Below are 13,621 nucleotides of genomic sequence, written 5' to 3' on the forward strand. Positions count from 1 at the left end.
CTCGGCACGTAATGGTACTTGGTGCTCACGTACTTAGGTTCCACACACAACCTGATGCAGCCACACACAAAGCTGGTCATTAGGGCGAGGCCGACACTGGGTATCTTTTTGCCCGATTTCCGGGGATTTGTGAATTGTGACCCGTCTGACCTACTCCATCTTGGATCCCCATATGAACCTGAAGACAGCTCAGGTGATTCCCAAGCTGGAGGAGTGGAGGTGGGCCACACCTGCACCAGGTACAGCAGCCCTGAAAGCACCTCACACCTGATGACCAGATTCTTCCCTGTTACCGACAGGGAGCGCCCTCCCCACAGGCCTAATTTCAGCTGCATCTTCTCAGCCCACTCCGGCCAGTTCTTGTTGTTGCCCCCCTGAACCAGATCCCCAGATGGTGAAGGGAACACCGGATCGGTCAGGCCAGTTGCTGAAGAGCACGACCTCACCCTTTGTCCAGTTAATCCTGGCCCCTAACACCAACTCAAACTGGCTGCAGATGTTGATCACTCTGTGAACTGACCTTGGATCTGAGCAGAAGATGGTGATGTTGTCCATGTACAGTGAGGTTTTCACTTAGGTCCCTTCACTGCCTGGCAGTGTCACCCCTCTTATGCTCTCGTCCTTCCTGGTGGCTTTAGTGAAGCATTCTATACAGCACACAAACAAGACAGGATAACCCTGACTGACTCCACACCTGCTGCACCACACTGTCCTCATACACTAACGGTTTACATTGAGACTCTGGTCAAAATGCTTGACTTCCCTTATCGCCAGAACCACCTCTTGGTGAAGGTAGGCACACAAAATGAAGTTTTCAAACCACCAACACAGCTTTTATTTGACTGAGGATTGAGACCTGGCATTAAGCTCATGGTCTTACTGGGCAGAGGTGATTCCTGCCTTCCTATGTGCATCTGAGACCTGGACTACGTACAGCAGGTGTCCTCTACTGGATAAATATCAACAATGCCATCTTCTCAAAAATGATCAAATTTACTAGAAGTATCAAACCAAGATTAATGTTGTCTCCTTGACCAGCATCCCAGAACTGAATTCCTTGATAATTTCAATCATTGCCACAGTATCATTCTTTCCAATGCCATTCCTCCATTACTTCATCATTAGTGACTTTACTTCTTTACTGATTCATTAGATGCAAAGCCCTTCAAGACAAATTCAGAATGTTTCAAGTCCACCATTCTTTGTTGTAAACATTCAAAAATATATACAATATGTACAACACTGAAAATATACATAGTGAACAAAATATTGAAGATAATGCTAGATTATAAAACATAAATTAGTCCTCTTTGATAAAACAGTGTAACTAACAGTTTACACCTTCACACAAATGTTTGCAGTTTGTAAAAAGGACAACAATTACTTAAACCTCTAGTAGCTTTCTACCTTAAAAGGTGGACAAAGCTTTATCTCTAATTGGATAGACTTACAATCTTTGGTTCACTTTGTATGTTGAGGCATGCAGAAAGAAGCAAGATGGGTAAATGCATGAACACAATAAGTATAAGACAAAAGAACACTTCTATGATTTAAAGGTTATGAAAAACAAGAATGCAAAAGTTACAATGAGTTTCACCATCCTGAATGAATCTTAATGTTGTCCTCAAAGTACAAGTTGTAACATGGACCAAATAACATGCACGATACAAGCAGAGCACTTTCTCAGCCAGGCCTGTAAAGATCAGCGGCAGCACTCCCTGTTGAACCTGACAGTGTGGCTTTAAGCCCCACTCCAAAGCCTTGAGTACAAATTCTAGAAATATTTCAAGACAGTATCGTGCTATAGTCCTGCAAGTGCTGTCTTTTAGGTAAAACATTGAACAATGACCCCTTCAGCCCTCTCAGTGAGTACAAGAGATACCAATGACGTGATGTCAACCAGAAGCTGAATAGTTCTTCCCCAGCATCCCAGTTGACAGTAATGTCTCAACCAGCACCCCTAGTGTTCTTGTGTACTTGGTGTCTGTGTAGCTTCTCCATCGGTGAGACCTGATGTAGAATGGGGACCGTTTCATCTAACACCTTCGCTTTGTCCATGATAAAAGGTAGGACTTCCCAGCGGTTACCCCTTTCGATTCTTCTCCCCAAACACACTCAGAAACATTGGTCCATGGGTTTCTCTACTTCTATGATGAGGCCAAACTTGTATTCTGTCAGGCTAACGATCAACCTGAGGGCATCAATTTCACTAACTTCTGATAATTTCTCCCTGCTCTCCATCTCTTTTTATATTCCCCACTCTGGTTCCTCTCTTACCACTTCCCTTCTCCTGACCTGCCCATTACCTCCATCTGGTATACCCCCTCCTTCCCTTTCTTCCATGGTCCACTCTCCTCTCCAGACTCCTCCTTCTGCCCATTAAATCTTCCATCTACTCGCTTCTTACCTTATCAACCCTCCCCCACCCATGTAACCCCTCCCCTGGAGCAGCTTGTGTCCCCTCATCACCCTCCCCCACCCACCTAACCCCTCCCCTGGAGCAGCTTGTGTCCCCTCATCACCCTCCCCCACCCACGTAACCCCTCCCCTGGAGCAGCTTGTGTCCCCTCATCACCCTCCCCCATCCACATAACCCCTCCCCTGGAGCAGCTTGTGTCCCCTCATCACCCTCCCCCACCCACGTAACCCCTCCCCTGGAGCAGCTTGTGTCCCCTCATCACCCTCCCCCACCCACATAACCCCTCCCCAGGAGCAGCTTGTGTCCCCTCATCACCCTCCCCCACCCACGTAACCCCTCCCCTGGAGCAGCTTGTGTCCCCTCATCACCCTCCCCCACCCACGTAACCCCTCCCCTGGAGCAGCTTGTGTCCCCTCATCACCCTCCCCCACCCACGTAACCCCTCCCCTGGAGCAGCTTGTGTCCCCTCATCACCCTCCCCCACCCACGTAACCCCTCCCCTGGAGCAGCTTGTGTCCCCTCATCACCCTCCCCCACCCACATAACCCCTCCCCTGGAGCAGCTTGTGTCCCCTCATCACCCTCCCCCACCCACGTAACCCCTCCCCTGGAGCAGCTTGTGTCCCCTCATCACCCTCCCCCACCCACATAACCCCTCCCCTGGAGCAGCTTGTGTCCCCTCATCACCTTCCCCCACCCACATAACCCCTCCCCTGGAGCAGCTTGTGTCCCCTCATCACCCTCCCCCACCCACGTAACCCCTCCCCTGGAGCAGCTTGTGTCCCCTCATCACCCTCCCCCACCCACGTAACCCCTCCCCTGGAGCAGCTTGTGTCCCCTCATCACCCTCCCCCACCCACGTAACCCCTCCCCTGGAGCAGCTTGTGCTCTTTCCCCTCCAACTTCTTATTCTGGCTTCTTCCCCCTTCCCTTCCAGTCCTGATGAAAGGTTTTGGCCCAAAACATTGACTGTTTATTCCCCTCCATAGATGCTGCCTGACCTGCTGAGTTCCTCCACCTTTTTACATGTGTTGCTCTGGATTTCCAGCAGCTGCAGAAACTCTTGTGTTTATCACTAAACAACGTGTCCCTGTTCTATGGCATTTAGTTATTTTTTGTACTCTCTGCATAGTGTACATTTGATTGTATTGTCATAGTGCACACTTTCTGAATATAATCTGCTGTTTTGAGTGTTCTAACAGACGATAATGAACTAACAGACTGAAATGAGTTAAAATTTGTTGTAGTATTTTTAAACAGCTTTGTTGATTGCCCATTAATAGCTGGTTAATTCATTTTCCTATTATAAAAGCACAGCAGACATAAATAGTTGCACTAACCGCCATGGTAGTATAGTGGTTAACGCAACACTATTACAGTTGGTGCATTCCAGAGTCAGACTTCAATTCTGGCACTATCTGCCTGTATGTTCTCCCTCTGACTGTGTGTGTTTCCTCCGGGTGCTCCGGTTACTTTCCACAGTCCAAGGATATACCAGTTAGTAGGTTAACTATCATTGTAAATTGTCCTGTGGTTAGACCAGTGGCTGGGCGGTGTGGCTCATTGAGCCAAAAGGTCTTGTCCCACATTGTATCTCCAAATAACTAACTAAATTGGGGGGGAGGGCAAAATAACAAAGGCCATCTGCCCTGCAAGTTAATGCCTTCACTGGCTTGCTAATCCCTCTGAACTGAGGTTACATACGAACATTTTGTAAGAGCTGATGTCAAAGCAGATAATGTGTTGGAGTCAGCAATGTCAGGTTTGCTCCTTGTCCAATCATGTAACTAGCCACATCTTTTGGAAAATTCACAGTTGCCTTCCTACACATGCAAACAAATAACGATACTAGAGGAAGATCTATAAGAGCCACATACTTCAGGAAATCAGACTCCCTCACGATCCTCTTGGCTTGTGTACTGCTTGGCATCTTGGGAGGATGTGAGTCCACAGAAGCAGTCAGCTGAAGAGTACAAAAAAGTTGCAAATGGGAAGTTGAAGATTCTCGTGTACATAAACACATCAAAGGTATATTTCCTTAAATTATCAAGTCTATCAAGAAACCCCAAAATATCTGGAAGTTGAGATTTTTTCTTTCAGCTCGATCTACCTCACCAGCTGGACTAAACGGTCCAGTGGAACAAAGATACAGGAGGTTGCCCTTGGTTGCAGATCAGCAATCACTCACTCATGGAAATGACTCCCATGTACAAAACTGGCAGATTATTCCCAGACAAAAAAATTAGATAGGTTATAACTGCACTGCCATTTTATTTTTTGGTCAGGAAAAGGAATAACTCACACAGAAAAGGAGGAGCTTGAATTTACAAATTCACCATATAAAGGCTCTCACATTTGGGACAAAAAAGATGACAATGGATCTGGAAATATCTCAATTACTGGGATTTATTCTAAGTATCATATCTGACACTGCTGTGGACTAAGTGATAGAGTCTCGATTGTTTTAATTAGCCAATAGCTCCATTACTGTTGCTTCACCAACCCTCATGTTCCCTTCAATAATCGCAAAGATCTCAGTCTTCACTAAAGAAAGGAGCCTACCCTTATTCTTAAAGTTTTGATATTGTTTTACTAAGCTTTATTTTTCACTGTCTCCAATTTCCCTTCATCCTTTCTATATATACTGACACCAGGAGTGTTCACAAGACTCTAATTAGAAAATAGAGTCATACAGCACAGTACATGCCCTTCAGCTCACAATGTTGCGCTGACCTTTTAACCTATCTCAAGATCATTCTAACCCTTCTCTCCCACATAGCACTTAATTTTTTATTTCATTTATGCATTTCTTAAATGTCCCAAATCATCTGCACCATGCTCTTACCACCGTATAAATAAACGTACCTCTTATCACCGTCTATACCACCACCAAGTTGCTTCTCATCTTCCTTTGCTCCTAAGAGGAAAATCCTAGCTCACTCAGCTGCACTTAGCTTGCTTGCCTAACCTAGCTATTAAGACTGTGGCTTGAATGCATCTCATCTCTGTCATCTGCATGGTTGTGGGGCAACTCCAAATTTCTGCAGGATTTGTTAAAAGTGCTTCCAGATCTAGCACTGAAACACTTGATCTCTAGATTATTCTATGCTATCCTGGAATTTACAAGCACCCCAAAAATCTCATCATTTAAGATCTTTCTCAGTCATCCCCTCAACAGTGAGGATAAGAAATTATTATCAATTTCAGAAAATCAAGAAGCTCCACTACTCTTAAATGGCAAAGCAGTGGAAAGGGTGTCCAGCTTTAAGTTCTTGGGAGTGAACGTCACAGAGGAACTCTCTTGGACCTCTAACATCTCCTTGATACTAGGGAAGGTGTTTAAAGAGTGCAATTCTGACCCTAAAGCTGCTGGTAAACTTATACTGATGTGTAATTGAAAGCATTTGCTGCAACAAGATTGACCCAAAAGCACTTAAGCAAATGATCATGACTGCATAGAACATCACTGGAACACAACTACCAGATATGGTAACTATTTACAACTCACAATGTATACAGCAGGCTTCAAAATCACAATGGACTCATCCCACCCAGGTATCCCCGTTCAATTTCCCAGCATCCGGCAAGAGATACAGAAACATCTCTGCATGGACATCCAGACTGACAATCAGGGCTGTCGTGCAACTGAACAAAGCACCCCCCACCCACCCACCCACAGACCACAGGCACTATGGACAACCTCTACGTACAATACATGGGCATAATTCTTGATGCTATTTCATATTTAATCACTATATTTTATAAAATGGGCAAGTGCATTACTAATTCAGTCATTGTGCTTTTAGTAATTGGATTGTCAGGCTGCTGTTTTGCACTTTATGGAGCAGCACTGCAATCTCTTCATCCTCAGCAATGACAATAAAGCTCTAATCATAATCTCTTTCTACACTGGTACATACATCAAGTCCTAAATTAGGGACGTGGGTCCACTTGCACTTCCACATTTAACAGACTCCAGTAGGCATGGTGAGAGCATAGCTGGGGACTGATGGTGATGGCTGATCAATACAGTCAGTCAGTCGAAGCACCTAAGGCCCCATTTTTAATAAATATTCTTTTTCTGCACATCTTCTGGGCCTTGGGAAACCAGGAAAGAGAGATCACATTCACATGACGTGTGTACACCAGAGACCACCGGCTAGATAGGGATGTGCCTGTCTTTGCATGCGAATTTAGCGCAGGTGGACTAGGCAGATGAGATCGACAGTGAGAACTAGCAGCCAGGAAGGCAGTTCTGCAACGCTCCACGGAGAGCAAACAGCGTAACAAGGTATAACAGATGCCATGGTTACCCACTGCAACCAAGGAAGACCCCAGTTAGTGACACTTGTTCGTACCACTGGGGTCTGACTTCTGAGTTTGAGAGAGTGGAACTGTCCCAGTGCAATGGCTTTTCCACTTTAAAAACTCCCCGCACAGGTTTCACTGTCATCGTTAGACATGATGGACAACTGCTGGAAGGAGCAGGAGTGCTAGATCTGGAAGTAACAAGTTTACCGGGTTTCCTTCTCACTTCAGCTAGTTCCAACCTCCACTATCACTTGACCCTTGCCTCTAACCTGTATAATCATCTACCATTTCTCCCTTGCACACTGGGGACCTGGGGTGGCGGGTGCTGCATAGAGCGGTGTCCTACAACATGTTTCTTAGTTCATACAGATCTCCCAGCCACCTGTCGCTTCTGTGGGTTGGAAGAGACTGTGTACCAGATGTGTATGGAGCGTGCAAGGCTGCAGTTCCCATTCACATATCTGAGGGGACTGGTCCTCACCTTCTGGCTGCACTTTTGACCAAACTTCTTCATCTTTGATCATCCAGTAAGGAGTGGGGCAGGATGTCCTAGTTAACCTGCTTTGGAGGCAGGTTAAGATAGCCATCCGTGAGTCCTGGAGATAGGCAGCAGAGGGTTCTGACCAGGCTGACTGCTTGGCAGTGTCCTGGGGGTATGTATGTGCCCGGGTAGCTGTTGATAAAGAACACGCAGCACCCATGGCTAAGGAGATGATGAGGAAGGGGTTGTGCTTGTTTAGTGTATATTAGTAATGATTTGTCTGCTTTTGTTTTGTAGTATGATTGTACATTAATGTAGTGGTTTGAATTTGTAATAAGAGTACTTTTGTAAAAAAAAATATAGCTACATCTCTTCTTCCATAGCTGTACCTCCCCTCTGAATGAAATCAGTGCCTATACTCTCCGGCATAAGCACCCAGAATATGGCCTCTTCACATATCATTATCTCACCCCTTGTGTTTCTCCCCTTGCCATTGAGACTCTGACCATCCTCTCTCATAAATAAACAGTCTATCCCAACCTCACACTCACTGCCCTAACTGCACCCTTCTCCCTCTTCATAGTGCAAGCTTTCCACTCTGATTAGAAAATAGCTGATTGATCAGTTTGAATATCAGGTTAGGAATCCAGTATAAAATATTTACATGCTTCTAATTTCATCCAGGTTTCTGGGAAACCCTAGATTCTGGATGCCCGCCTGGGACATTTCCGTGTTAATATAAAGAACATTCAACATCAACATCTTTTTCCATTTATGGTCCTTGAACAATCCTAATTGTCCTTGAGATGGTGGCAATAATGCCTTCTCCTTTGATTTTTGATCATGCTCCTTCAGGTTTTGCACACTATATTATGAAAGCACTCTTACAACACTATTAGTGGAACACTGATAGTTTCTGGGATTATGACCACAAAGTTTTGACCCATGACAATTAAACACTACAGTTGTCAACCAAGACAATCAATATGATTGAAAAGAAAACCCCTGTGAAGTATAAATTATCAAAGATTTTAAGGCTGTAAACTAGTTGATAGATATGTATCAAGAAAATAATCTACTCAATTGTCTTTGACATCAATTTATCTCAAGGATCCTTAACAGTAAGATAATGCTCTTTTTCTAAAAGTGACTGAGTATTTACCTGCAACCCGTGTGACTGAGGCTCGCATTCAGAGGCCTGGGCTCCTAGACGACTGTTCAGGAACCGTGGGCTCTTAAATGATTTGTGATGATTGCTGCCATCTATCTTCAGTTCTGGTAATAAGTAATAATGAAAATGTGATCACAGCTCCCATCTATAACTGGGGTGGATAAGTAACTTGACATTCAACTTAGTTTTTTTTTCTAAGCAAGTAATTTATTGGGACTTTTCAGCAAAGTTCAAATTATAAATTTTATCACTAAAAGTGATAATTTCTTTTCAAGCCTTTTGCCTGTATATTGGGACAATTTTAACATAATTCATTGTAGGAAACCCATAGGGTTTGTGGAATGCCAGTTTTACACCCCATCCAATATTACTTTCCGATGATTTTCAGAAGGGAGTAATAAGAGAAGGAATGTAAAGCCATACATCTCCTAATCTCTCCACATTTAAAGTGGAGGTTGTTAAGTTCTTGATTAGTAAAGAAATCAAAGGCTGAGGGGAGAAGGCAGCAGAATGCGGTCAAGGGGGATAATAAATCAGCTGTGATGGAATAGCGGAGCAGACTCAATGGGCCAAATGGCTAAAATTTTGCTCCTATGTCTTGTGGTCAGCTGAGAGGGGAATAAGGCTGGATAACAAAGACCCTGGAGAAGTTACAAACTATAGTAAAGTGGTCCTATGTATACAAGTCAAAAGTAGAATATACATAGCAGAGTGAAATCTAATACACAAAACTTAAAGCATCAAGGCAGACTAGTTAGTCCACTCAGCTTGTCCATGACTGTGTTCCACACCAGCCCCCTCCAAGTTTTAACACACCAAGTGGTTTCACTGGAAAACCAAACTTACATCAAATCACACGTTAGGCAGATGTCCAACAGTTTGTTTGAAGCAGTAGCTTTATGGCAATGTCTTAAAAGGATGAAAGGGTGGTGGAGTGGTTTGGGCAAAGAATTTCACACCTTAAGACCTTGCTTGATGAACGCAAGGCTCTAAGGCTACGTCCACACTAGACCGGATAACTTTGAAAACGCCGGTTTCATGTAAAAACGGTAGGTGTCCACACTGTGCATTTAAAAAAATATCTCTATCCACATTGAAACGAAGATTTCGGCGAATCTCCTCCTCCTGCGCATGCGCAGGACACATCTACCGAAAACAAGCGACATGTTTGGTGTCGAATCTCGTCGTAAAAGTGCGCGTTTGTGTAGTTACAGACTAGAAAAACTTAAAACAACGGACAACAGCTGGCTCTCGCGCAGGAGAACTTAAAAGTAAAAAAAAAACAAATACTGGAGCGTACGAAGGCAACCTACAGGGAGTTCACGGACAGATTGACCTAGCTGATGACGAACATTGAAAAACTGACTAACTCTGTTGCAATAATAAAGCACCTTGTTAAATGTATAAAACATGTCTGCATCAGTATTATCTTGTATTTCCATACTGTGTTACATTAGGCTGTTACACATCTATTGTCAGAGAAGTACTTGCATAAATAGGTAAACCACCTTCATACGAGCAAGGACAGAAAACAGGGCAAAGTGAGTATACTTATTTATTCAGTAAGCTATGGGTCAAAGTATTTGGTGAGTACATTTCTAACTCTTCTGGCTTCAGTCTCATTGCTGTCTGCTCTGAAATTGTTAGGTTGTGCGGGATGTTGAAATTCTCTGTCATACTGCAAAGCTGCAGTAACATTCTGCTCAGGGACAGTCTCCTGAAGCCGTCCGCCATTGTTGTTGTGGTGTTGGAGGTTGCATTCAAGAAAACAATGAAATGCCGCACTGCCGCTACCATCTGTCATGACAGCATTTTTAAAAAGCTCCAGTTACTCCATACACACTACACTGCCCAATTGGCGTTTTCAGATTTACACATTCTGGACAGCGTACTAGAAAATATCCGTTTTCGGGGGAGGAGAACGCCATTTCAGTGTGGACGGAGGATCAAAACAAAGAGAAAAAGCTTCGGTTATGGATTTATCTGGTCTAATGTGGATGTACCTTGTTAGTTTGCTAGATCAGATTAGTTTTTGTTTTCTGGGGTAATTTTCTTTTCTTTTTCTTCTTTTTCATATTGATATACTTAGTTTGTTTTTTTTTGTCTTGTTCATATTATACTCGTATCATGAATGAATTGGGAAGACTTAACTATATTGTACTTATTGTTTATGTATTCTTTTATGCTCATTTTAATTTTGTATTTTTGTAATCCCAATAATTATGTATCAATCTCACTATGTTGATATTAATAAAAAGATTGAAAAAGAAAAGAAAGTAAGTTATGGGTCAAAGTATTTGTTAAGTACATTTCTAACTCTTCTGGCATCAGTCTCATTGCCGTCTGTTCTGAAATTGTTAGGTTGCATTCAAGAAAACAATGAAATAGCACACTGCCGTTTGACAGCGTTTTCAGAAGTCTCCGGTTACCCCATCCACACTGATCCGGCCAATACGGTATTTATAAAAGTACACACTTTGGAGAGTGTTTCTGAAAAGCTCCAGTTTCGGGGGACGAAAACGCCGTTTTAGTGTGGATGAAGGGTAAAAATAAAGAGAAGAAGCTTCGGTTACTGATTTATCCGATCTAGTGTGGATGTAGCCTAAGAGTGGAGCAATTACATTTAACTAATGTTCCTGATTGTTCTCAAAAGGATAGGAAGTCATCAGAGATAGGAAAAGCATGCAAAACTGCAGACCACAATTTTTTTGTGGCATTCTAGGTATTCAATGCATTGATATCTGGAGATGCCAGGGATGCAGAGGGATTTGCTTTTGTCCATAAGAAGCCTACAGAAGAGTGTGACTACTCCTGTAGAATCAGGCCTTCAGAGGAGCCTGATTCATTATCAGTCAGAAGGTGTTCAAAGGCCTCTTGATGCTTTTGGCCATGATACAGTAAGCAGAGGGCAGCAACTTTTAAATATATTTTAAAATGGGGCATCAGTTAGGACAGCAGGCTACTGGATCATGAATCATGTTGGGTTAAGGCTTGGAGGCTGTTAAGATGTGAACTACTGGCTTGTGGGAAGGTGTTGAGAAGGCATGCTTTTTAGTTAATATGAACTAAGCTAAATGTTCCAAATATTCACCAGTATTCTCTGCTTATAGTATCTTAACCCAAGCAGCCACTGCAGCACCTGGCTTTGCTAACAGACCTATTACGTAATACTTTTATCAAAAGCCTCTTGAAATTGACCTTCCACGTTCCTTTCATAAATTTGCTCTCTTCATATTTCAAAAGGACTCAAATTTTGAACATGATTTGCTCTTGACAAATCCTTGTGGCTTCCATTCTTCAATTCATATTATTCCAAGTACAACCAGCCTTATTTGGAATTATATCACTAAAAGTTTACTAATATTTTTTGTTAGTCTAATCTAGATTCCAAGTTTATTCCTCTACTTTTCTTTGGAAAGACAATACAACTTTTCACTCGTGCAATGTGATATCGGCAGAGCAAGACTTTGGTCATCTTTGCCTTTACTTCTTTTAGCAACCCTGGAAGTATTTCAACTGGATGAGATGACATTTCTCATTCCAGCACTTCCAGCTTCTACCTTGTCTAATTTTACTGTATCCACTTATTGGCTATTTTGCATCAAGGGTCTTTATTTGCCCTATACGTTTGTGTATTAGGAATTTGCATTGTTGGCACAACATGCAACAGTTCTAAAGAATAAAGAATTACATAAAATATCACATTGAAGGCTAAAGTACAGACATGAAATAAAATGAGAATACATAAATACCAGCATATACTTAAGCAGCACAAGAAGAGTGTTTAAAAGTGCTTACAGCGTGCTGCATTTACATATCAACATATTTTTGCCACTGCAATAATAAGGTACTAAAGCATCAGACTGGACATGTCCAGACTGCTTACCTTGGCTCCTTTGAGTTGCCTCCTCCCAGGCAAGGCTGCTTTCCTTGTTTAAAGCTGGGTGAAACTCCACTGACAGACATGACAACTTTTCCTGAGTTTCCTAAGAATGCAAAGATGATTTGTCGGCAGTATGGAGTCAAGGTGCATGGAAACAGACAGCTAACTTGCATAGATGGATGAGGAGGAGAGCAATTTTATAGGAACATTGTTAATAGACCACAGCAATAAAAATAAACTGCAGTTATATTCTTGTACAAATGTTCACCATTTTCTTCTTGTTTTCTGAAGGAGGGACTCATACTTTTGCATAGTTTCACATTTTCCTACACTACTCAGGTGACTGGGTTTATCATTGACAGAGTGTGTGCAGATGGGCTCCAATTTTCAAAGTTCAAAATAAATTTATTATCAAATACATATATGTCATCATGAGATCCATTTTCTTGCAGGGATCCACAGTACAGCAAAGAAACACAACAGAATCAATGAAAAACCGCTCAGAAAGATTGACAAACAACCAATGTACAAAAAAAAGACAAACTGCAAATACAAAAAAACGATAATAAATAAATAAACAAACAGACAAACAAGTAAATAAATAAATAATACTGAGGAAACGAGTCTTTGAAAGTGAGTCCATAGTTTGTGTAATCAGTCGAAGCAAGTGAAATCACCCAGGCTGATTCAGGAGCCTGACGGCTGAAAGGTATAACTATTCCTGAACCTGATGGTCAGGGGCCAGTAACAGCAGTGAGAAGACAGCATGGCCTGGATGGTGGGGCGCTCGATAATCGATGCTCAATGGTGGGGAGGGCTTTGCCTGTGATGGACTAGGCTGCATCCACCTTGTTTTGTCCTCTAATCTTTGATATCCTTCAGAATTGCCTATCAGGAGTGCAGACTATTGTAATGTCTTCACAAGCCCACCGGATGTACTGCCTCTACAGACCTCCCCACCGCTCACTGCTGCTGTCACCCCTTGCCGTCTCTTGCTTGGAAGGTGGCAGGTTTAAATACCAAGCAACAACTTAAGCATACAACTCCAGTTCAGTTGCAGAGAGAGTATTGCACTGCTGAAAGTGTCAGTTTCTAATGAGATTTTCAACCAAAGCCAGCTTGGCTTTTTGAAATAGCCCAAGGCATTGTTCTGCAGAACAACAAAGTTCTTCCAAGTTTCCTGACCCACATTCATCTCTTAGCAAACCTAAAGCTGGGTTATCCAGTCATTAAGATATGATAGGTAAACTGGGAAATTACAGAAATATTCATTCAGGATCTATTACAAGGAAGTTAAAGGGAACTAAAATAGACAGTGACTAAGCATTAAAAGAAATCTGAACTGTTTAATAATTCA

The 13,621-nt window shown here is 42.7% G+C and overlaps 1 protein-coding gene across 2 annotated transcripts in view; it reads right to left on the bottom strand.

Moving 5' to 3' along the window:
- dzank1 (double zinc ribbon and ankyrin repeat domains 1) overlaps nt 1-13,621 on the bottom strand; it is a 144,428-nt gene that overhangs the window by 114,916 nt on the left and 15,891 nt on the right. For both annotated transcript variants that reach the window (XM_059986442.1, XM_059986441.1), the window contains exons 5-7: nt 12,268-12,367; nt 8,373-8,485; nt 4,296-4,381 (exon numbers count right to left, since the gene is read on the bottom strand). In XM_059986442.1, the coding sequence (XP_059842425.1) occupies nt 4,296-4,381; nt 8,373-8,485; nt 12,268-12,367 (299 nt within the window). The remainder of the gene's footprint in view (nt 1-4,295; nt 4,382-8,372; nt 8,486-12,267; nt 12,368-13,621) is intronic.

The sequence above is a fragment of the Hypanus sabinus genome, chromosome 12 (assembly GCF_030144855.1).
Source record: "Hypanus sabinus isolate sHypSab1 chromosome 12, sHypSab1.hap1, whole genome shotgun sequence".
In the NCBI taxonomy this organism is placed as follows: Eukaryota; Metazoa; Chordata; class Chondrichthyes; order Myliobatiformes; family Dasyatidae; genus Hypanus; species Hypanus sabinus.